This window comes from Hydra vulgaris, chromosome 01, assembly GCF_038396675.1.
Source record: "Hydra vulgaris chromosome 01, alternate assembly HydraT2T_AEP".
NCBI classification, from domain to species: Eukaryota; Metazoa; Cnidaria; class Hydrozoa; order Anthoathecata; family Hydridae; genus Hydra; species Hydra vulgaris.
The window spans coordinates 22,522,948-22,550,000 of NC_088920.1; the positions used below are offsets into that span (position 1 = coordinate 22,522,948).

The window sequence follows — 27,053 nt, forward strand, 5'->3', positions numbered from 1 at the left end:
AGTGGATAAAACATGGCATAACAAAACACGGTCCATTGACAGGCATTGTCAAATGGTATGTTAAGACCTCCATGATTAATTTCTTTAACGTAGTTGCCGTATTTTTCATAATAAAATTTTGTTCCTTTGTCTGTTTCTGTTTTTGTAACATACCCTGATTGTAAATTAGGGCTTTTTTAACATTTACATCCAGCTTTTCTTACAGATCAGGTAATTCATGAAAAACAGTAGATGAATCATCATCTAATAAAAACTTGCACTTTTCACAACCATGACCTGCTTCGTTTTCTGCAACTTCATCTATATTTAAACCCACTTGCAAAAATATTTTGGTTTTAAATATTCTGACTTTTTCTAAAATTTGCTGAGTGTTTATAAGTAAGTCCCACCTGACCCTTTTCTCTAAAGGGTCTGTTGTAAATTTACCAAGTACCGCGTATCTAAATCCAGAGTTAAGAAGGTACTTGACAAGAGCAATCATACCTGAACATGTATGCCAAAGTGCTGTCCCTGTATCACTTGTGAGCTGACACTGACGTTGACCTTGAATACCAATCATTTTCTGCGCTGTAGATGCAATTTTTTTTAATAAAGTTATTCTTTCATCATTTTCTGTAGATATAACAGCATATCATCATCACGATAACGTAAGTCTGATTATGGTCCTTTAACATTAACAATCTTCCAAAACCTTGATATAATTTCAATAAATTGTATGGTACCATCTGAACTACTTATGTTAGAACATGTCTTCAGTGCAGCTAATGTTTTGTCACGAAATATACGGAGACAAGTAGATACCAAACTGAAACCAACATAAAACTTAGAATGGTTGATGCTAATTAGTCAGGTTTGTTTACCGCCTTTCCTAATAAAGACCCAGAGCAATATGTAAGAGAAGGCTTTACGTAGACTTCATCGATTCATAAAATACATTTTTTTCATAAACGTTCTTCGCTTTTTTAGATATCTCACTGATGAACTTAAAATCATCAAGAGAAGAATTAATTATTGATGTAAGCTTTTTAAGAAGTAAAATACTTGGAAGCTGGTAGTTTGTTATGTAGGGATCTTGAAAAAAGAATAATACTTAAAACCACGAAAAATCATTTCAGGATTATACTTTTTTGTTTCAATGATAACAGAATACATTGCATCAAAATGTTCCTGGGGTACATAAACTTTGTTGCTTTTCATTAAAGTATTAAGATACCTTCAACATTCTTCAAGTTGTGAATATGATTTAAATTTGGTTACTCTGTTTTTTGATAAACTTTGGATGGTATTTTTTAAACCACCATGAAATCCTTCAAAGGTCAAATCATTCTTAATCTTTATCAAAACTCTGGGTATTGATGTATTTTTTTCAAAATCAGTAAACTGAATGCATTGCGTATTGTTGGTGAAGTACCAAATAGAACTTTTCAAAAAATCAAGACTGCCAGTTTCAACCTTATTTTTAAGATGCTCAAAATTGACTACTTTATTTTATTGATTGATAAGATGGAGTTCATCTGGAATTATACTCCGCACTTTAGACAAAGTTTTATTTATTCGAGATGGACCAGGTTTTGTAGAAAAAAGACATTTTTTCACACAAGTAAACAGTGAAGGTGGGTCACGAGGTCTCATTTTATCATGTCTAATTATTTTTATATAACTGGGTGTAAAATGACGCTCACATACAACAGTATTGTCACTATCAGGTATATTATCCCGTTGTATTAAAGTAATCCATCGAGCCCGTTCTTTTTTATCAGTTGGTAACCAAAACATCTTTTCTTTATTTACTTTATTATAGTTGCCATTGCAACTCATCACACAACATTTCTTTGGCATTCTTAAAATTTTATACCAACTATAAAAACAATCGATACGTTTCTATTTTATACAATATAGAGTAAGTACAACGATTTACTTTGAAAAAAAATTTTCATCAATTAAATTCTACAAGTGAACTTCCTAACTTTCGCTTTTTTAACATTGAATAAAACTGGCTCCCAGTTTATTGCACATTTTGTTCGTTTACACGGCCTGTTAATATAAAGATAGCCATGATTCCGCTATAAACACGGGTAGTAAGGGGAGGGAGCATCATAATAAACATTTGAACATTAATAATGTTTAAATGTATATAATGATATAAAACAATATTGAATAGTATATATAGCATAAAAAATATAAAAAAATGTAAAAAAAAATTTAAATTGCAATAAAAAATAAAAGTTTTATTTGAAAAAACCTAGACTTTGAATATGTTAATGTGTGTTATAGACGCCCTTTTAACGCCCTGCATACATTTTTTATATATCCTTGTTCAGCTAAAGCTAGCAAAAGTTGTTCTTATTTTTAAAAGCGGAGATGATTCTATAGCTTCTAACTACAGGTCTATTTCTACTTTATCATGCATTTCAAAAAAAATAGAGCGCATAATGCACAACAAGCTTTACAACTATCTGGTAAACCACCACCTGCTAAATAATAACCAATATGGTTTTCAAAAACACCATTCAACAGAACACGCTGTAGCCAAACTTGTCAACAATAAATACAGTCTTATGGTTTTTCTCGATCTTTCAAAATCGTTTGACACAGTTGACCACAAAATTCTTCTTTATAAACTGCATAGTTATTGAATAAGAAATAGCAATTTAAAATGGTTTCGCTCTAACCTTAATAATAGGAAACAAGCTTTATCATATAACAACACTGTAACACGATTTGAAAACATTAACTGTGGGGTTCCACAAGGATCAATTCTTAATCCATTTTTTATTTTTTTTTCCTTGTTTGCATTTACGATATCTTCTTATCTTCCAACATACTTAACTTTGTCCTTCTTGCTGATGATACGCAAGTATTCTTTAGCCACACAAACATTAGCCTATTATTTAACACTTAATTAAGAACTTGAGAACCTGAACGAATGCTAACAAACACTTTCTAAATGTCGAAAAAAGTAAATATATTCTTTTTACACAATTATCAAAATCTAAAACCCTCCCTTTTAAAACTACCTGATTTACTAATTGATAAACTAAACTTAAACGAGAATACTTAATCAAGTTTTTAGGCGTAATTCTTAATAAACATATTAGCTCGAATATTCATATCAAAGTAATAGAAAAAAAATATCTAAAATTATTGGTATAATGTATAAAACAATACATCTCCTGAACACAAATTGTTTAAAAAATATTTATTATATATTCATAGCTACATCAGCTACTGCAACGTTATTTGGGCAAGTCAAAGTTAAATACCATCTACAAAATACAAAGACGAGCAAGTCGCTTGATATTAAATGCAAATAAATACGCTACTGAGAAAAATTGGAGTGCCTAATGTCTATGAAATAAATATTCTTAATTAGACCACTACTGAGAAAAACTGGAGTGCCTAATGTCTATGAAATAATTATTCTTAATTTACTTATTTTTATGTTTAAGTTCAAAAATGGTATGCTACCAAGCATTTTCCAAACATACCTTTTTTTCCTTAAACCACATATACGAAACTAAAGACTAAATAAATAATTTATTTATACCAAAGACGTTGTTGAAACGAGCTGATTTTCGATGTCTTGCGGAGGGCCACGCTTATGGAGGGCCGCGGATATGGAACTTGCTTTTAACAAGTAATATAAAAACTTTAACTTCAACTCAACATTTTAAAGGTGCAACAAAACAATACTTATTTGATTTTGATACAAAGCAATTACTATCCTTTTGTTTAAAGTTTTGATTATTTTAATTATTTAACGTCTTATAAATTGACATAACATCTTAATTATATTGTATGGTACTTAAAACATGTTTGATATTATTCTATTTTACAATAATAACGCAATTTGTAAATGTAATATTTATTATATCTTACGCAATTTTTTAATGGAATATAAAACAGATTTATTTTGTTTTGTATGTATATATGAACGGACATATATTTGTGTGTGTGTGTGTGTGTGTGTGTGTGTGTGTGTGTGTGTGTGTGTGTGTGTGTGTGTGTGTGTGTGTGTGTGTATGTATTTGTGTGTGTGTATGCGTGTGTAATAAAATTAAAAGTAGAATAAAATAGAAAAATAAAATAATATTATTAATAATAAAAAAATATTAATTTGTTTTTCTTTATTTCTGCAAATAGTAAATCAGATTTCTCTTTAGTTTCTTTTTTCCTTTTTCATTTTTATCGGCTGATTTTTTTAGTTATATTAACGTGGCTGTATGATAAGATCATGTCTTCTGCCAGCTCCGGTCGAAACATTAATATTATATTTTTATGTTGTAAAAACATTGTAAAAGCTTATTTTTTAATGACGAAAAAAAAATGAATATATATATATATATATATATATATATATATATATATATATATATATATATATATATATATATATATATATTCATTTTTTTTTTCGTGATTAAAAAATAAGCTATTCCATAAATTTGATTCAAGCCCAGATTCTTGTATGTGTTTTTTTGATGAATATCAATATTTATTGACTTTTCAAAGAAGTGTACTCATCCTGTGTAATTAAAAAGCGTTTTCTAATTGCCACGCCAGCCGCAAACTTTTAACTGACTGCATTGCTTGCTTGTGATTTTTTGGAAAATCATAATCTTTTTCATACATAGCATATCAAATGAAAGTGCTGTTAACAATGGCGTGAAAACTAAATCCATCAAGTGCTGTAAGTCTTGAAATAACTTTTTCAATTGTGTGCTTTAAAAAAAAAATGAAATCTTAGGCTTCTTTGATTCTGTTGCAGCTTTTGTTGTCAACTTTACCTGTGTTTTTTTTTTTGATTCCATGTTTTTTGTTTAGGTGATACCACATTCCAGTTGTAGAACTTTATTATTTACTGGTATTTCCACTTATTTTGCAAGTCACTGTTTTCCCTTGTTTAAGGTGTAGTGTTTCCAAACGTCTGACATTTTGACCGAAAGCAAATCAAATTGATTCATTAATGCAACAATAAATATATCACAAGAAAGTTGTATGTCTTTCTTAAAATGTTCACACAAAACTTAACCAACAGAACAAGTTTTCAAACAAAAAACAGCATCGGAAAGTGATTAATAAAGTTTTTTATTGATTACGCTATTTCAAACTTTTTAAATATTTTAAAGCATTTGCCTGCTGATTTGCCAATGTACTGCGTGAACGACCAGGCAAGAAACATGAAACTTGCAGTCAAATTGTCAAAGCGCCTTGACCAACACTTGTGCAACATTCATATTTTGCAATGTGCAGTTCGAGACTCATTTGGAATGACGGCTGGAATGGATGATGCGTTGCAAACATGCAAAGATTTGGCTTCTTTAACTCACCAGTCAACAGTTGCAGCTGAGTTGCTTGAATCAGAATCAGACGCTCAAGGCTTTAAAATGCTTTAAAATAACTCTGATTACCATCTTCGTTTTTTAGATATTTTTTATAGAGTTTTATTTGTTATAGTCTTTTAGATATTTTTATACAAATAAACGAGGTTTTGATTTTGTACAAGAAAACCGTATACAAGACCGGCGCAATGGGTGTGCGTATGGGGGAGAGGGGGGGGGAAAGGAAGTGACACCCCCCATCAATAACTTTTTTTTTCATTTAGTCGGCAAATTTGACCCTTTTTGACAAGTAAGTTGATAAATGTAGACCCTTTAGACAAGTTAGTCGGTAAATTAACACAGTCAGTCGGCAAAAGTCGTTTATGCAGTATACAAATTTTAAAAAACGATGACGTTTTTTTTTTTTTTATGGTTGGCAAAAGTTCTAATGGCACCCCCTCCCCCAAACGTAATAACTACTCGCGCCGGCCCTGACAGTATACGTAACATTAAGAATGATATGTGGGTTTATGACTGTGATAAAAAAATCATTTTAAGCAATTAAGAAAATTAATACACTATTAGGTGCGGCTGAAAATCATAACTTCTTTTTACAGCAAAATATTATTCACAAAGGTATGAAAGAAATGAAAATTACTTTCATTAGTGGGGATTTCTAACAAATTGATTAATTTAAAGCATAGTATAGTAAAAATCATTTATCGAAATTTACCCACATAATTTTACGGGTAAAATTTTATCGGTTAAATAATTTTACCGATTTACCGGTAACTTTTCGCTAAAAGCTCAACCCTACTTGATAGGTAGTAATACAAATTTGATTAAAGTTTGTTTGACAAAAACGTTCATTTAGAAAGTTATTATTTTTCAAAATATATTTACTGGTTGAAAAGTAAAAAAATCATTGAAGACGGCAAGGGATAAGTTATTTATCCACATATATACAAAACTTAAAATATTAAATACATTTAACTTGTATATATTTAAGACTCTCATTTCAATAATGCTTCAAATGAAAGTAGCGGTTTACAAAATTGATTATACAGATTGCGGGATTCTGACAGAGATAAAGACGTTGCAACTTGTTTCAACATCTTTATCTCTGTCATTAATGTTGGATTAAGACTATCTTATTGAGATAGGTTCGTGATTTATGAGACCGTCAGCTTCAAAACCGGCCCTTTGCACTAAAGCAAATTTTACAGGAAATACCTTTTTTTTTGTTCAAATAAAAAATATAAAAAAAAACTTATACACCTCATGTTTAGTCACTAATGAATAGTTTTCTGAGTGAATTTTAGTAATTTTGATTATCATTGAATAAAAATATTTAATTAAAGAGCGTTTTTTTCAAAAAGAGCCGGTTTTGATCCAGCCGCTGCACATTTTAACAAAATTTTAATTGTTTTGTAATTAATTTCGTTGGAACCCATGATTATTTAAAGTCCACCGCAATTTCACACGCTTTTCAGTATATTTACGCTATCTATGGACAATTTTAGAAAACTAAAATTCTCCATAGATAGCCCACTAATGATTTCAAAAAGATAAATATATTTCGAAATAATTTTTGCCATGCATTAAATTTCTTTTAAAATGCAATAACGTAACTAATTGTTAGTGGTCATAAAAATTGAAGAAATCCCTCCATCACATGTCATATAAGTTTCAGCTACCTGGGTTTCATAGAAGAAAAAACAAAATACTGAAAAAATTTTTAATGAGAAATTTATTATGGTTTTTGCAATATGATGTTTTATTATAAAGTTTAAATATAATATATGGGACATTCAGCGGGCAGGTGTTATTAAATAAATTTATGGTGTGCATAAAATTTCTGCTTAACATGTAACGGCCACAAATACATGAGTGAACAACATTTAAAAGATTAAATTTACTTATAAAATAATTAGCAAGACAAAAATTATATAGCTTTTTTTTTTATATGCACCTAAAAAAAACATTAAAAAGGCAAGTCAATGTCATAATAAAAAATTCTTTACAATACAATTGGGTTAATTATAATTTGTGAATGATTGGTAAATTAATTAAATTAAAATTTTAACCTTTCTTGGTCAATGACTTAAAGGCATTAACTTCTACAGTATAAAAAGGTTCACCTCTCACCTCAATAAATCTTGGTCTTCTTAACACAATGATTCTTTTACATCTAGCTATTTTGAAATGCCAAGAAACATTGTTTCTTAGAATTGTTTTCAAATAGCTTTTCCTATCTAAAATTTCATAATCTTCTCCTAAGTGGAAAACTGCAGAATGTTTTTTAATGACCTCCACATACTCTTTGGAGTTAACAATGATCTCTTTCTTATTGATGACCTTTTCAATGGTGCCAAACATCCTCTCTGGTGGGATAAAGGAGTGACCTGTCACTGGGAAATCTGAAAAAGAAGTTCCACTGTTGAATTTGAGAAGTTTCCACTGTTGACCTGTCACTGGGAAACCTGGGAAAGAAGTTCCACTGTTTGAATATGATAAGGAGCTTTATTGTGGAGCCAATAACTGATCATACCAATCATTACTGTATTCTTATTTTGCCCAGGGTATCCATCACAGCACAATCTGACTCTTTTTATGTTGCTAGATATGCTTTAATTGTTCAGGGAAAAATAAGGAGCAGATGAAATTTCATTTGATCCCTTAGATTGCTCCCCCTCTATCCAATAGTGAGAATTAATAATTTCTTTGTTAAGTGTATTATGAGAGCTCCCTTTTACAATTGTAAAATTATAAAAACTGAGCTGTCTCCTTTAATATGCAGCTTGATCTGATAGTTTAGGTAAGGCTTGGTTCTTCTCACAATCAAATAGTAAACCCGGTTAGTAAACCCGGCCCCAGTGATAAAAAGCATGATGGTTCTAGATATTGAGAAACTTAACACATTACAGATATTAATTTTTATGTATAAATAAAAAAACAATCTTCTACCAAGCGTTTTTTCTGATAACTTTCTTATATCATTTTCTGAAAAATATAATCTGCGTTGGAATACCAGGAACGACTATCAACTAAGAAAAATTAAATCACAACAGTCAAGTTTTCTAATTACAAACCGAGGTCCATCAATATGGAATCGTTTCCAAAATAAAAATATTAAAGACCTAAAAAGCATTTCATTGTTTAAACAACAAACTTAAATGCATCTCCTTAATTCCTGACATATATATTATAGTTTACAGTATTTGTTTTCAGATTTTTTTTGTATTTTTTCTTTTTATTTTTTTTTTATTTTTTTCTTCTTATGTGTTTTAATTTTATTAAATTTTTTATTTTTCTTTAAAAATTAAATTTTTATTTTTATTTTTATTTCAATAATGACTAAAGGGGCTCTATGAAAAGGTTGTGATGATAAACGCATCATCCTTACCTTCTTTGAGTCCCTGACTGATTATAACAGTATATATATATATATATATATATTATAAATTAAAAAGATTAAAAACGTTTTTTTATGTTTACAATGTTATTTATTTTATATGAAAAATTGTAATATTGTTTAATCAGTGAAATAAAAGTTAAAATAAATAAATTAAAATAAATGAGAGGGTAACAAGGTCACCACTTTCTTCCCTCAGCTTGTCAAAATAAGCATCAGCTCTTTGGCAATGGATGTTTAATTTTAAAATTATTTTTTCTCTGGCTTGGAGATCTTTTGTATTTTTGATTCTAGTTTTAAGTTCAGAACATGCAGAGCAGGTGTCAACTCTAGGGGTCCCAAAACCTAGATTATACTCTGCATTGAATTTATTAGTATAAAACCATTTGGTAACTATTAATTGACTATCAAACTTTTTGTTATACATCCTCCACATTTCAGCAGAGTTCAGCTGGTAAGTACTGCCTACATTTTGAGTGTGATCTACAGTAGTGATTTTCACTAACTTGAAATGATTCTATGAATTTATTTACTTTCTCTTTTTTCTCAACAAATTTCTCTGCTTTCCAGTCTCCACCTCTACTTTCTTTGGCTGAAGTACCAGATTTGTGATATCCAAGCAGTCTATGTTTTTTTATGTCTAATATTCCTAAAAATGTTCTCCTACAAACTGGTATTCTTATAGAGGAAGAGACAGCCTTTGTAACAAAATATTTTACAGTAAACTCTCTTTTCTTATTTGATTCACCTTTAACACGTTTCGACTGTAGGGGTGAACAATGCTTCAAAATGAAGTTATCCTGGTCTATTTTCTTACTTGTTTGATAAAATCGCTCATTGAAAATGGTGACATCATTCTGTGACAGGCAGTGACATTGGAAAGCACCCAATTTGTGGTTGCATGAAGGGGATTTTTGGTGGACTCTTCTTTGAGTACCTGCAAAAAAATAGAAGTTAAAAGTTAATAAACATAATTACAAATAATACTTCATCAGTAACGCATACCTAGCTTTCTTCTCCCTTGCTCGTTTTGTGTTTTCGGGGTCTGCCACGCGTTTGCGTGACTGCAGTCTGCTTGTTTTTTTTTCTTTTCGATCGTTTTCCATATCAAAAAGTCTGTAAATGTTTAGTTAATTAATATTTTATAAATATTTTCTACTTTTTCTATTTACTTTTTTGTTTACTTTTTCTATTACTTACATGATGACAAATCACGAAGAATTTGCAATTTCCACAGGATAAAAGCATTAAAAACGAAAAAATTTTCAATATCAGCTGTTGTGATCACGTGATATGATGTGCTTTCTTATTGGCTGAAATAATAAACTGGTTTTGAAGCAGCTGCCGAAACAAAAAGAGCCGATTTCGCTCCATTTGCTGAATTTTACATAGTAAAAACTAAGATTGAACCGGTTTTGCACCATTTTTTTTATTTTTCAATATAGTGCGAGCCATTACGAGACAATTGTCGCGCTTCATTCAAAATCAAAAAAAATGTCAAAGGGCAGGTTTTGAAACTGACGGTCTCATATATAATCCCCATGTTTTTAGAAATTTTTGTGCTTATTTTTCGGCAGTCTCATAGTTAGAAAGGAATAAGTTTGTATCATATGCATACATAATGCTCGTTAGTTTTGAAGCTTTATTTAAGTTATTTATGGGACTCCACAGGTTATATTAAGGAAAGTGGGTTGATAATCATTGTTAAATTATACAAATTGTTTTCGGTTAGATAGACAACTTTAAAACCATTTTAAAATTTTGTTTTATATTCCTTAGTGTTTAAGTTTATAAATCAAAATGTGATGATCGATTGTATCAAAAGCTTTTGAAAGGTCAATAAAAGTTCCTAGTTTATATTTTGCTTTTTCAAATGGTTATGAGAATTCACGTACAAATTGGATAATTGCATGTTCAGTTAAGTTATCTTATTAAGTTATTCCTTGAAACCAAATTGATTCATTTAAAGTAGATTATTATTATAAAAATATTTGTATATTCTGTTGAACATAATTTTTCTAGATTTTTTGAAAATGTGGAGAGAATAGAGATAAGGCAATAGTTACTGATTTCAGATTTCTTTGAAAAATTCTTCAAAAATCAGTATAAATTTAGCAATTTTTAATTGTTCTGGGAATACTCGTTGATGGATAGAAGCTCAAAAGATTTTAAAAAACTTTAGATTATTCAACTTCTTTGCCGTGATATGGTGACGTTTTTAATGATTTAATAGAAGTACAAACTTTAATAAAGATTTTTTCAATTAAAAGATTTAATAAAAGCTAAAGAGCACGTAGACCACAAAAATATATTGCTTTACGAAGTTAAAAATATGAGCCATTTTTTGTAAGAATCAAGCAGTCAGTGAAAGTGACCCCCTCCAAATTACTTGAATTTTTTATACCCTGTTCAGAATTTAAAGAACACCTGCTTGGGACAAAAAATTTCCGATGTTTCATCCGCTCGGAACCCGGATTTAAAATCTTTAGAAACTAAGTTTTTGCTTTTTTTGAGTTCATTTTTTTAGCAAGGGAAGAACTTGCACAAAACATTTTTAGTTAATATCAGACGAAACCCGTAAGCTCTCTCTAAAAATATGAAAAAGCGTTGGAAGTGTATGGTTATCTAATTATCATAGTTTAAAAGTACAAAAACATTTAGTTTTGTAAATTTTTTATCGAAAGTTTATTTTAAATTGCAAGGAGTTGCAAACATATTTTCGCAGGATTTGAAAGTAGAGTAGGAAATGTGTCTAAAAATATTAAGAAAGTTATGTGATATCTAAAGCCTATCCATATGTCAAGGCTCGAAATTGGAAAAAAAAACGTTACAGTATTTTCACAAGTTGACGCAGAATGAGAGCGGTGCTACGTTTTGTTAAAAAGTCAATTCCAACCTAACCAACAATACCAAAAGATGATTCTAATATAACTAAAAAAACTCACTATAAATATTAAGTTACAATGGAAAGTAAAAAATGTTCAAATTGCTTTAATAAAAAACTTTTATTATTAAAAGTAAATAATAGTTCTTTTTATAAAATAATAGAATAAAAGCGGGTCAAACCGCGCATCTTATCATTACCGCGCACCTTATTACTCGGCACAATGATCGAAATTATCAAATAAAAACTAAAAGGATATGGCTTTGAAAAAAAAAAAAAAAATAGATTCAAACACAGAACTATCTCCTCTATTCGAATTGATAAAATTATATGCCAATTCAACTGCATTTTTTTTCTTTTTTTATACAACTTAAACGGGGAGTCAAAATTATATATATATATATATTTTATCGTTGCGAACAAAATAGCGCTTGAAGCGAAACTGATATAAAAATAATTTTAGCACTATCTTGTTGGAAACTTAATTTTAATTCTAATAGTATAATTTTTATGCAGCAAGAACAAAAAGTTAAATAAAAAATCAAAAATGTAAAAAAAAGCTCTTTTTTCTGATAAAACCGCATTCTTGATTAACTTCGTAGTTTAGTTTTTCGTAAGTGACTAAGCGCCTATCTTTATTTAAGAAACTTAGAGTTAATTCCGGTTTAATTAAAAATGAACTATAATTTTCTATTATAATCATCTCTTACTAATTTAAAACCAATTATTATATTATTTCTCAATATAATCATAACTCACTCAGTTCAATTTAACTCACTCACTTTAACTTGTCAACTAAAAAAATTAAAGCATACAAGAAAGACGATATACTAACCGTATTAACTGATATGAAAGAAAATAAAATATCACTGAGAAAAGCTGTATTCAAACATGGGGTTCCAGTCTCAACGCTCAAAGATCAAAAAAACAACAACAACAAAAGCTTCCATGGCTCAGGTACAACAACGGTATTTTAAAACGAAACGGAAAGATTGATGGTGTATGCGTTCCAATTACTTGGTTACTGGGATTATGGTTAAACCCGAAATGAAATCCTAGAATTTATATGTGGCTACCTTAAACGCGAAAATCTTTTGCACTTATTCAAAAATGGCAAGCCTGGTAAAGACTGGTTCAAGAAAAGCAAATACATTTGCATCTAAAAGAGCCGCTTTTTGTACCCCATAAATAATTGATCGTTCTTTTGAATGTGTCGCCAAGCAACATCACCAGACTGGTATAACTTAGGGGTCACATATTTAGAATTTTGATGAAACAGGTTTTTTGGGTGATCAAGGCAAAGCAACGGTTGTGAGTCGAAAAGGGAAAAGACGTGCATTTAAACTTACTGGCAACGAAGAAAAAGTTCATTATATAGTAAACAAATGCTGCAATGCTGATGGGCATTTTGCACCACCATTTGTGATATACAAAGCCAAAAGAAACTTTCGTCCTGACTGGACAAAAGGTGGCCCAGTTGGCACTAAATATTCAATTTCAAAATCAGGTTGGATGGAGCACGATACGTTTATTGAATGGCTGAAACAAGTAATTATCAAAAAGTAAGAATTTCGATAAACAAATTTTCATCCGTCGCTCAAACTGCTGAACGAGAATGGTAAATGTTTTACACGCTCTCAAGCAATCGCTGGTTTCCAGTTCACTGGCTTATTTCCACTTAATAAAAGCAACATAGATCATAAAGCAATGGCAATCACACAAACGTTTAATCTACCTTCATCATTTTTAGCAACCTCCGCAGCATCTACAACATCTTGCTAAGATATAGCTTCATCATCTTCAACAGCTGCCGCAGCACCTACTCCAACTACACACCGATTACGATCTTTCTCAACTACACCAGCCTTAAGTTTTGATAGGTATCAAGCATGTGTTGAGCATTGCAAAAACAGTATCGAGATTGAGCTGAAGCAGTTTTTTCAAGAAAGAAATCAATTGAGAAACTCGATCACATTTTCTTCGGTATTACATTTTTCACCAAAACATGGTGGAAAATGTATTACCAAAGAAAATGAGATCGAGTACCTCAAACAAAAAGTTGGAGAAAAACCAACAAAGGAAGCTGTTTTTTCAAGATAAAAGTTAAAGAAAAACCAAAAAAGAAAGTCAAAATTGCAAAGAGAGAAATCATTTCTTCACTAACCGCCCACTTTTTGTGAAATTGGATTTTACTTTTTTGAAAAAAATTTTCAATTTTAATATTTTAATTATTTTTTATTACTATTTTTATTTTTTTTTTCTTTTCAATTTATTATCATATAATTTTCTTATTATTCTTATAATTTATCATTATTATTATTATCATTATTATTTGTATTATTAATGCTATTTCATGGTATTTACTTAGTTTTTAACTATTTGTAAGTGACCTCAATTGTAAGATCTTTTATAGAAAATATATTTATGTTGATATTAACTGAAACAAGTTAACATTAGTTAATAAAAAATTGCTTATTTAAAATTTTTTTAAATTTGCCTTTTTAAGTGCGGAATTTTCACGTGTAAAAAAACCCGGGTTTTCACTAAATCTTTATATTACATGCAATAATTTCCATATATCCCCATTTTTTTTGCATATTATCAAATAAATGATATATTTTTTAAATTAAAAACCAAAAAAAGAAAGAAAAAATGATTGGATCACAGTTTTTTTGTGTCCGTAAAGATTGATTGAATAGTTCATGTTACAACAGAGGTAGCCAGTTTTTTATTTCGAATAAATTTTCTGCGATAAACAGACTTTTTAGAAGTTAAATAATATTCTGGCTACCTTTTTAGTAACATGGTATAATATCAATTTAATGAAGCGGGTTTTATTAAAAACTGGTTAGATAAAAGTATAAAAAACAACACTAAATGCGGACCGGTACATTTGTTCCTAGACTTTAAGTTATAACTTCTATGTTAAACGTGGTTCAATGTTTTAAAATGGTTACTTTTAATCTCAGGAAACTTTTGCTTGATTGATTTTCTTCCAAGGCATATTATCACAAGGCATTTTCAAGGCATATTTTTACAAGTAAATGTTTTTGCATGTGCTATATTTTTACAGGCCACGTTTTTATCACTTTATGCTGGATTCAAAGTGAGTTTTAAAATTTTTTAATATATATATATATATATATATATATATATATATATATATATATATATATATATATATATAGTATAAATATATATATATATATATATATATATATATATATATATAAATATATAATATATATATATATATATATATATATATATATATATATATATATATATATATATATATATATATTAATAATAATAAATATATATAATAATCTAACTAGCTGTTATATAAATATATAATAATAATCTAACTAGCTGCCGATGTTGTCTCTGGAGAATTATAATTTATTAATTTGACTCCCCAAAAATTGAAAAAGCTCTTCACAATTGCTGTGACTGCAAAAACTCATCGCAAGTGCTGTGGATTGCAAAAACTCATTGATATATATAAAAAGATAAAAAATATAAAAAAATATTTTTAATCAACTTATCAAGCAGAGTAAGCGTAAACTAAAAGATTGGTGATTGGTAGATAAACTAAAACTAGGTGATTTACTACTTCACACTTGTGGTTCTAATATATATCAGGTATGCATAGATTAATTTAAAAGTTTTTTTGTTAATAAATATAAAATATTTTTTTGTCTTAAGTTATTTTATTTTATTTTTTTTTCTTTGTAAATTTTCACTTTGCAAAAACACGTCCGCTCGTTACAATAACCACGAACTGACTATTATATTAAGATGAACAAGAGAAAGAACAAGAGTCTCTCATATGGATTAACATTATTTAAATACTTATTTATTTCATCTGGAAACATGTAAGGTGTTTCCATATTCATTAATGAAAAGTTATCAATAAAGTTTTTGTCAAGGTCATGTTTATCAAAAGTGTTTTGATCATTTATTTTGAAAACCTTATCTGAAATGTTTTCGAAAAGACTTTCGTATTAAAACGTTTTCGGATTCATTTTAAAGAGTTTCGTTGTTGATACCTTATCAATAAAAATATTCAAAAAATTAACAAAAATTAAATAAACCGTAAATAAAATAAGTGGAAAAATCCTTTTATTTGTCTTCCACTCGCGTACAATAAGCTTGTCTTATGATATGTAAGCAAATTTTCCCGACTTTCTTTCAAATTTCATTTTTTCACGCGATTCCTTTCTTATTTTATTCGTCTCCATGAAGTAATCTTCGTTAATAAATATGTTTTTTCCTTTACTTTTGAGGCATTTCTTAAAATTTCCTCCTTATCTTTAAAGTCCAATAGTTTAAGAACAATTGTTCTGTTCTCTTTTACGCCTTTTTTACCAGCTCTATGTGCTATTTCAATTTTTACATTTTCCACACCCAAGTACTCATTAAATATTTCTTTTACTTTTTGTTCGCTATCCAGCCAGGTTACATTATCATCTTCTTTAACTCCGTCAACTCTTGTTTGATTGTTCCTCCTTGTTCTATCCTCAATTTCTCTTAGCTTACTGTTATTTTTTTTTGAGATCAGTGTTGTTATTTTGTATTCCTTTATGGTTAGATTTATTTTTTATAAAAATATCTAACGCATTTTTTATTTTTTTTCAATAAGTTCTTCATGAAAATTTAGACAAAGATTTATTTCTTCAACTTCTGGGCAAGTGTTGATATTTTTTTAGCGCTCTCTAAAATGCTTTTTTCTACTTTGTTTAATCTTTCGTTTAAGATTTTGGTGTTTGCACTAACGATACTTAAAAAGTTGCTTTCTTGTTGCTTTAGTGCAGCTTCCGTCTCTACTTTGTACTTTGTAAACAAGTCTTTTATCATTTTTTTAATTTTCACAAGTGCCATAATACCAATAATATTTATTACCACTATTAATTTAAAAGTTTTTTTGTTAATAAATATAAAATATTTTTTTGTCTAAAGTTATTTTATTTTTTTTTCTTTGTAAATTTTCACTTTGCAAAAACACGTCCGCTCGTTACAATAACCACGAACTGACTATATATTAGTGAGACCAAAAAGAATATCATTTCAAGAAGTGCGGAACACTTAAGAGCCTGTAAAAAATCAAAAATGGTCGAATTCAGGAGCCACGGAACATTCTAGAACATGCCAGGGTACTTTTCATTGGCTGAATCCTAAAACCTTGGAAGTCATTCCAGAATACAGGATAAGAAAAGTTAGAGTATCCCTGGTGATAAATAAAGCAAGAATTCGACACGAGATAGGTATTGGGCAAACTGTTCTAAATAGAGATGATGGAGATAAAGTGAAAACAAAAAGATGGGGACCAATTTTGACAAAAATTTAACCGACGTCACTATTATATTATTTGATTGGTTTTTATATTTTACGCTTTTTAAAGTCTTCTTTTTTAAACGGGTTCTTTTTATGTTGTTCATTTTGTAACATTTTTTCACTACCTGATGACGCTGACCACAATAGGTCAAAAAAAATATAGTTATACACTGCCTTATATTAAAATCAATTTATATATATATATATATATATATATATATATATATATATATAAATATATATATGTATATATATATATATATATATATAAATATATATGTATGTATATATATATATATATATATATATATATATATATATATATATATATATATATATATATATATATATATATATATATATATATATATATATATATATATATATATATGTATATAGATTTTATAAAAGTAAGGAGACACTAAATTGAAAAAATATCAAAAAATGTTGGGATGGATGATTAAAAGCGTAAGTACTTTAAGGGAGGTAGAGGATACTCCGGTAAAATACGGGGGAAGGAGGGGGGAAGGAGGAAGGGGAGGAGGGGAAGGAGTTGAAATAAAGGCGTACTTATTTTATGGACAACCTCTTTAGTACCAATTATTTCTAACATATAATTCTCCAATTCTATGATTTATTTAACATTTCAACTACGTATTCTGATTATATTTTTTTAGGGATTAACTTTTTGCGTATTTTTTAATTTTTTAACAAAGATAACTTTTTTAACCGCCTATGGAAATTCTTTCTAATTTTAAGCAACTATTTATTTATTTTTAAGCAAATATTTATTTATATTTTATATACAAAAATTTTAGGGGTCCTACCTCTTAAATTGAAGTTTAAACTACGTCTATTGAAGTAACTTTCAATTAGCTCTTTATGTATTGTGGATTGTGCTTTTCTTTTGCAGACTCTTTTTGCAACTCTTAATGGAATTAAACATATTTTTTTTATAGCTGTTTTGACCTTCTAAAATAAACTCTTGCCGGTCAAGGTTGAAATGTTAAATAAGTCATAGTATTGGAGAATTATATGTTAGAAATAATTGGTACAAAAGAGGTTGTCCATAAAATAAATACGCCTTTATTTCAACTCCTTCCCCTCCTCCCCTTTCTCCTTCCCCCCTCCTTCCCCCGTATTTTACCGGAGTATCCTCTACCTCCCTTAAAGTACTTACGCTTTTAACCAACCATCCCAACATTTTTTGATATTTTTTCAATTTAGTGTCTCCTTACTTTTATAATTGCCCACCTGCCCCCCATCTCAAATAAGACCCCATTGGGGCGTACGTACGTTATGGACGATCCCTAAAGGCATTTCGAAAAACACTTAATTAAAATTTTCTATCATTATTCAAATTTGGAAAAAGCCTTTAAAATATTTTTGAAGACTTTTACATATAATTTATTTACATATAATTGAATTTAAAATGTTGAATTGATCAAAAACTCAAAATTAAATTTATTCATTTCATTATGATAACTTGTAAGAATTCTTCCAATTTATAATAAATCATGTTAAAAAAGGCTGTTGAAATCAAAAGAAAACTCTGTTTTATTGTAAAGAATAGTATTATTTAATACAATAAGTAATCATGAAACTGTACTTGCACAACAATAACAAAACCATGATGATCTACGGTATATGTATATATATATATATATATATATATATATATATATATATATATATATATATATATATATATATATATATATATATATACATAATATATATAATAATAAATATAATAAGGTTCAATATAATAAATATACAATGGGTAAAATAAAGTGGATTAAAAAAAAAACTAAAAAACACTTAAATATAAAACAAAACCCAAGAAAAAAGAAAAAAAAAATTAAAGTGCTATAAATATAACTCAGCTCTCCATTTAAACATCAATGAGACTGCAAGAACTGAGTTAAAAAAAGGTTTTATGAAGAGGTTCTCACTATTCTGCAGCAGTAACAAAGGAATATTGTTGCTTGCGAATAACAACATTAAGTGAATGGGTTCACAAATCATGTTTCACAAATTATTCATTAGCACTTTTCCATGGTGGCTTGTTTAATACCAAGGGAAGTGCATTATTGTATGCAACACAAAGACGATGGAATGAGTCTATACATATATATATATATATATATATATATATATATATATATATATATATATATATATATATATATATATATATATATATATATATACAGTGGCGGATCCAGCATTTTTTGATCTTTGAGATAGCTAACTTCCAGACATGGAGCTAACTCCAAACATTTATATGTTTATACTTATATCAAATAATGAGGGTTTGCAAAAAATTGCAATGGTTGGAGGTTGGGAACAAAAAAGCCCCAAAGTTTTTGCAACACCTGCCCCAAACGTGAGAGCAATAAGTTAGTGAAATATTTTTTGTACTATTCTCAACTAGACTTATATTCATCGATAATTTTTAAGTTTCATAGTACTATCTCTCAGCGTTCAAAAATTATGACCATATAAAATTTACAACCCCCTCAAATTGAGGGGACTTTTGACGCCACTTAATACGACTCGTTATAATAATAAATCGTTATAATAACAACTGAGGCAAAGTGATCTATAATTACGCTAACTGTTCCAATTTTGAAAACGAGGCGTACTTTTGACTTCTACTTTATATTACTAACCGTTTGCTAATGTTGAATTCGTTTACAGAAATCTAACTATTAAAAGTGCCGTGTTACTTAAATGATCCGCCCCGCTGATCCACCCCGATCCAACCGATCAGATCCGCTGATCCGACCCGCCCCGCCGATTGTACCTACTCAAAAATTCTACATCATAACCATTAAAAAAGCAGTTTGCTAAACACCCTTGGATACCTATTATTATCCCTAACTTCCGAAGAGAATTTAGAAAACAAAACATCATAGTTATATTTACTTTTCCTCCCAGTTTAAATAACATACTGAGCAACAACAAAACAAAACTACCACCGAACTCTAATCCGGGTGTTTACCAGCTTAAATGCTCATGCGGAAGCATAATTATTTATGAGACAAAAAAGAAAATCATTTCAAGAAGTGCGGAACACTTAAGAGCCTGTAAAAATCAAAAATAGTCGAGTTTAGGAGCCACGGAACATTCTAGAACATGCCGTGGTACTTTTGATTGGCTGAATCCTAAAACCTTGGCAGTCATTCCAGAAAACAGATTTCATAAGAAAAGTTAGAGAATCCCTGGAGATAAATAAAGCAAGAATTTGACACAAAACAGGTGCTGGGCAAACTGTTCGAAATAAAGATGACGGGGATAATGTGAAAACAAAAACTTGAGGACCAATTTTGACAAAAATTCAACTGATGTCACTATTATATTATTTGATTGGTTTTAATATTTTATGCTTTTTAAAGTCTTCTTTTTTAAACGGTTGCTTTTTATGTTGTTCATTTTGCAACATTTTTTCACTACCTGATGACGCTGACCACAATAGGTCAACGAAATATCGTTAATATATTATTATATCTAAAATATATTTAAAAAATAGTTATACGCTGCCTTTTTTATTAAAATCAATTTATACAATATTCTAAATAATTATAAAGAATCTTCAACTTTAATTACAAACTCAAAAAAGATTATTTAAAATTCTTATCGGATCGCATTCTATTAAAAAGTTACATTTTGGTTTATAAACAGCAAAATATGACACCAGTTGAAATATAAATCAAGGTTGTGCAATAAGCAAAATCGAAAACTTTATATAGCTATATTTAAAAGTCTTGTGTCATCATATTTTAACTGCTTTTGTATATTTGCCCCCCCCCCTGAAATTATCATTGAAATACTAGTTCATGTTATTATTTTTTTTTCAAATAACTTATTTTTTGTTTTCATCACTTTTTGGTTTCCATAGCGACGAATCACAATTTCTAGAATATAAAATATAAATATACTATTTTATGTAAAATCAATTTTACTGTCATAACATATTTATTAAAATTTTAGGGATCCTCCCCTTTAATTGAAGTTTAATCTACGTCTATTGAAGTAACTTTTAATTAGCTATTTATGTATTGTGGATTGTAATTTTTTTTTGCAGACTCTTTGCACCTCTTATTAAAATTTAATGTATTTTTTTATTGCTGTTTTGACCTCCGAGAACAAATTCTTGCCGTTCGAGGTTAAAATGTTAAATAAATCAGAGTGTTGGAGTATTATATGTGAAAAATAATTGGTACTTAAGAGGTTGTCCATAAAGTTAGTACGCCTTTATTCCAACCCCTTCCCTTCCTCCTCTGCTCCCCCCCCCCCACCTCGTATATTAACGAAGTACCCTCCACCTTCCTTAAAGTACCTACGCTTTTAATCAAACATCCCAATATATTTTGATATTTTTTTCAATTTAGTGTCTCCTTACTTTTATAATTGCCCACCTGTCCCCCATCTCATGTAAGACCCCCTCTACCCCATCCGAGGTATTTCGAAAAACACTTTATTAAAGTTTTCTATCATTATTCAAATTTTGAAAAATTCATTGAAACATTTTTGAAGACTCTTACATATATATAAACTATATGTTCTCTCAACTTATTAGCCTAAATTTTATGTTATGGTGAAATCCATAATTACTTTATTTATATCTAATTAAAATGGTAAAACTCCAAAAACTATTTTCCATTTTTTTCTTTTTTAGTTTTTTTTTTGTCATTTTCAATTTTTTTAAAATCTCTTTTATTTAAAGGGTCATTGTAACATATGTACTAGAATTTGTAATACTGATCTAACTGTAAAAAGCTAATAAATGATCAAATATTTATTCGTAAATTTTAAATAAAAACAAGTAAAAAATTAACTGTAAATTTCACAAATTCGCCAAATTTTACCGACGTTTTGTTCATTTTTTCACGAACGAGCTGAATACGCACGATTGTCTGGAAATGTAAAAATAATAAACATGAACTACTTGTTATTACTACTGATATAAAAAATATGAACTACTGAAACTGAGTGTTAAATGAAGTAAGTATGAACTACTGCAATTTGAAATTAATTTTTTTTGTTTACTTTGGCATCCACAGTAAAAATTTTCTCATCGCTGAAAAAACGAAGTTTGCAGACAGCTTCATGTTTTATTGATGCTAAAAGAACGGAACACTTAGCCACTCTCTTCTCCTTCATTGAAGCATACAGCATCTGTCTGACTTTCAGGACATAGGACTTATACCTAAGGTCATCACAGATCACTCTTCTCATGGTGTAATGAGACACATTCATATCTTTGCTCAGTTTCCTGATGGAGGTGCTGGGGGTTTTTGTTGATCGACTTCTGTACTCTGCTGATGAAGGCCTTATTCCTGATTGGTTTGTGAGCAGTCTTTTCTTTTCGTTCAACAGACTCTGCACCATGATTAAACCTCTTTGCAATATCATAAACTGTGCTTTTTGGGAAGCCAAACCATTTTATAATCTCTGGGACAGAGTCCTAGAGATTATAAAATGGTTTAAAAAAATGCCGGCAAATTTAAAATTAAATTTAAAATCTAACCACTGGTGCGGCCGTGGCGCAGTGGTTAGAACGCTTGCTTGATAAGCAGGAGATCCAGGTTCGAAACGAGCTCTGGACATATTTTCGCGTCACGGTAAGGAAGGAGGCGTGAACTTCCTGGTTAAATGCACTTCCGCGGTGCTCTGTGACAAGACCGATAGGACTTCTTGGGGCACCTAAAATAAAAAAAAAAAAATTAAAATTGTCCGGATTTCGAGCATCCACCCTGTAAATGACAAATAAATGTTTCTATGTTTTCCATAACTTCGCATTAACGATATATTTATGATAAAACTTAAATTTTCAGGCTAAAAATTACCTAACACTAAATTCAAATAAAGAGAATTAGTTCTCAGTATCATATGGTCAAAGACATTAGCCGAATCTAAATTCAAAAATCTTTCAAGTGACCCACCCTAGTTTTGAGGTCTAGCAAAAAACTAACCATATATAAAATCAAACGGCTATAAATTTTTAACTAATAAAAAATTCCGAAAAAAATTTTATTCAGAGTTTGGTGTGGCCATATCCTACATTTACACCAACTTTTATCAAATTAGATGTAGTGGTTCACATTCTACAGTTGTTTTTATTGTCACAATATAAATTAAAATTTCACTTAGCTTTAACAAAAAATTAAAAGATTTCAAAATTTGCATAATAGGGTACACTGATGTGTACGTCGTAATCCCATGTAAGTGGCGTTCTTAGGTCAGTTAGGATGGCAGTACCTGTGCCAACCGTGTAGGATCTTATTGGAATCTCTGCGTTCTTTTAAAAAATTAACGAAATTCTCGTTCATATGTAATTTTTTTATTGCAAGACTTATTAAGAATTGTTAAAATAAGAAATATTAATTAGAATGTAAATTATTCTTATTTTTTTTTAAATAAATTAGAATCATACATTTTGATAATTATTTTTTCTAATTTAATCTAATAAGTACAAAATCATCCTCACTAGCATATAGTAAATTATAATTGTGAGAGTTAAAAATTATATCAAATAACGTTTTCTTAACATTCCATACTATATTTCCTGAGGGAATCGTATTATTTAGTTCATCTTTTAAATATACATATATATATATATATATATATATATATATATATATATATATATATATATATATATATATATACAAATAAGTATTTATATATATTTATACAAATAAGTAATATATATATATATATATATATAATATATATATATAGGGTGGCCCTAAAAACAATTTTTTTGAAAAAAATCTGCTCCCACCCTTTAAATGTGTTCTATATAATACAAAAACACTAGGTTTAAAATTTTGTTGAATAAAAAATATTTTTAGAGGTCCCCCAAAACCCTTTAATATTTAACGGGTCCCTAATATTTAAAAAAAAAAAGTTTCTCGAAAATAGGTCAACCTGGTACTCAAATGAAGCGAAATTATATAAAAATTTTAAAAATAACATTCATTTTGAAATAATAAAGTTATTTTAGGTTTTACTACGTAAAAATCTTGTTTTTTAGCAAAAAATGAAATAAGTAAATTTTTCATGATAATTGTGATAAATAAGTTTAAACTTCAAATTTATTTTTCAAAATGATTAATATTTTTGAAATTTTTATATAATTGCGCTTCATTTGAGTACCAGGTTGACCTATTTTTGAGAAACTTTTTTTTTGAAAATATTAGGGACCCGTTAAATATTAAAGGGTCTTGGGGGACCTCTATAAATATGTTTTTTTCAAAAAAAATTTAAACCTAGTGTTTTCGTATTATATAGAACACATTTAAGGGGTGGGAGCAGATTTTTTTCAAAAAAGTTGTTTTAAGGACCACCCTAATATAATATATATATATATATATATATATATATATATATATATATATATATATATATATATATATATATATATATATAAATATAAAAGTTACTGTACCTTAGTTTCACCTCTTCTAATTTTAATAATTAATAATACATTCAAATTTTAAAATATAAAAATTTTATAGTTATAAACACTGAAATAAACAATTTTTTTTTCTCATATAAAACTTATTAAAAATTTTATTTATAAGAATTATATACGGAGTTTTTTAACTTTTAAAGAAAAACGTTCAATTATACTTTATCAACAGATAAACTTTATATATATCAAAACTATTATAATTATCAAATAATTAAACTCGCTTGCTATTTTTCTAAACTATTCAAACAGCGTTCGATATTACGCTTTGTTCTCATTGTATCAGGATGGTTGATACCTAAAAGTTCAGTTCGTATTTTATCAACAGAATAATAAATTTCTAAAGCTTCGTTATATTTTCCCATATTGTTCAAACAGAGTGCGATATTATGTTTTGTTGTCATTGTAGACGGATGGTTGATACCTAAAATTTCAGTTTTTAATTTATCAACAGAATAATAAATTTCTAAAGCTTCGTTATATTTTCCCATATTGTTCAAACAGAGTGCGATATTATGTTTTGTTGTCATTGTAGACGGATGGTTGATACCTAAAATTTCAGTTTTTAATTTATCAACAGAATAATAAATTTCTAAAGCTTCGTTATATTTTCCCATATTGTTCAAACAGAGTGCGATATTATGTTTTGTTGTCATTGTATCCGGATGGTTGATACCTAAAGTTTCAGTTCGTATTTTATCAACAGAATAATAAATTTCTAAAGCTTCGTTATATTTTCCCATATTGTTCAAACAGAGTGCGATATTATGTTTTGTTGTCATTGTATCTGGATGGTTGATACCTAAAATTTCACTTCGTATTTTATCAACAGAATAAAAAATTTCTAAAGCTTCGTTATATTTTCCCATATTGTTCAAACAGAGTGCGATATTATGTTTTGTTGTAATTGTATCCGGATGGTTGATACCTAAAATTTCAGTTTTTATTTTATCAACAGAATTATAAATTTCTAAAGCTTCGTTATATTTTCCCATATCGTCCAAACAACTTGCGATATTATGCTTTGTATCAAGCGTGATTTTATTATTTTTACCATAAGTTTCTGTGTTAAAATTTTGAACAACTTTTAATATTTCGATTGCTTGATCAAATAAACCTTTACATACTAATAATTTTTGAATCGAAGTTGTCATATGATGGAAGGTTTCCGAAAATCTTTTTCCCTTAGTACGAAACATATAGATAAAATGAAAAACAAAATCATTTCCGTAATCTATGTGATCTTTTACTTCATTCAATTCAACTTTAAAATAATTTTCGATTAAATCAATATATGTATTTGTACTTGAATTTCTCTTTTGAAAATATTTACATGCTAACTGTGTTAGTTCGTGCATTGTATACTTTTTATCATCAAAACAGTTTATTAAAGAATAACTCATTAGTAATCCAATAGCTTCATCGATTAAAGATTCGTCGTTTGTTTTCATTTGATTTGAGATTTGTGTTATAAACTGTTTACTGATGTTTTGACCGTCGCAATGAGATAAACAGTTTAATATATTTAATAGAAAAGGTTTATTTTTTTGTAACTTCATTAAAACTAAGTTAAGTGCTTTTATTGCAGACTTCTTCTTTGGTTCTTCTTCGGTTGAAAAGTTATCACTGACTAATATTTCTAATGGTCTTGATCTATATCGATCTATGTATTTTTCTATCGAAATTTTATACATATTTATATATTTTATTGCCTGAGTAATTGCAAACGGATGATAACCAAGTTCTTTAATTAAGTTTCTTATGTTTTCGTCGCTGCTTTCTTTAGTATTATTTTTTACATGAGCGAAAGCTTCTCTTGCAGAAAAAACATTAATTAGCATTTTATTTACATTATTTGACCACGTTCTCCATTGGGTGGTAATCAACGTGAATGAATTCGGATTTCTTGAAATGTACATTGATAAATTTTTAACACTTTCATCGTCGACATTGTCAAAAATATACAAAGTTTTTTCATTTTTATAATAGTTGTGAATTTTTTCAACAATCACTTTTATATTAAAGTATTCTCCTTTTGAATCATGAACCTCGAATCCTAATATTTGACATTGGTTTCTCATTGAAGTGTGTAACATTCCAAATGCTGCGTCAATCCAAACAAAGTTTTTATAGAAGTTATAAGATATTTTACAATATTTTCTGGCAATATGTGTCTTTCCGACACCCGACATTCCATATAATACTAAAGTTGAGTTGTTTGCATCTTGTAAAAAATAGTGTTGAATTTCACTTAGTAGTTTCTTGCGTGAAAATAAACTATCTGAAAATGATTGAATACCTAAAAATAGACATACTTTTAGATGTGTTATAAAAAGTTATTGTTTCAATAAAAATCAATTTAATACCATTTGTTAAGTAAAAAGTATCAACTTCTTGCTAAACTTTTCTCTCCCTTTTTTTCTAATGCAGCGGGTTATTATTAAATTTAAAAAAGTTTATATAAATAAAATTATACCAGTTTTAAAAAAATTTTTGAATAAAGTTTTTTGTTAAACTATAACAATTTTACATATTTTAAAAAGGTTTCCTAAACAAAACTTAACGTCACATAAAAAAAAAATCACATATCGCACTCATTTTAACTCTTAACTC

General features: G+C 28.5%; 2 protein-coding genes across 2 annotated transcripts in view; both read right to left on the reverse strand.

The window, feature by feature from the left end:
• Positions 1-1,488: 1,488 nt before the first annotated feature.
• Positions 1,489-1,839, reverse strand: LOC136074241 (THAP domain-containing protein 2-like). The gene has a single exon (XM_065786547.1). It carries the CDS (start codon positions 1,837-1,839, stop codon positions 1,489-1,491), a length of 351 nt encoding a protein of 116 aa, XP_065642619.1.
• An 11,559-nt stretch (positions 1,840-13,398) lies between these two features.
• Positions 13,399-27,053, reverse strand: part of LOC136074242 (uncharacterized) — an 18,563-nt gene continuing 4,908 nt past the window's right edge. The window contains exons 2-5 of the mRNA XM_065786548.1: positions 24,706-26,739; positions 16,400-16,527; positions 15,903-16,202; positions 13,399-13,485 (exon numbers count right to left, since the gene is read on the reverse strand). Coding sequence (XP_065642620.1) covers positions 13,399-13,485; positions 15,903-16,202; positions 16,400-16,527; positions 24,706-26,739 — 2,549 coding nt within the window. The remainder of the gene's footprint in view (positions 13,486-15,902; positions 16,203-16,399; positions 16,528-24,705; positions 26,740-27,053) is intronic.

What these genes read in the sequence shown, in the direction of transcription:
- LOC136074241 (XM_065786547.1), bottom strand. Translation starts at nt 1,839, where the DNA reads ATGCCAAAGAAATGTTGTGTGATGAGTTGCAATGGCAACTATAATAAA.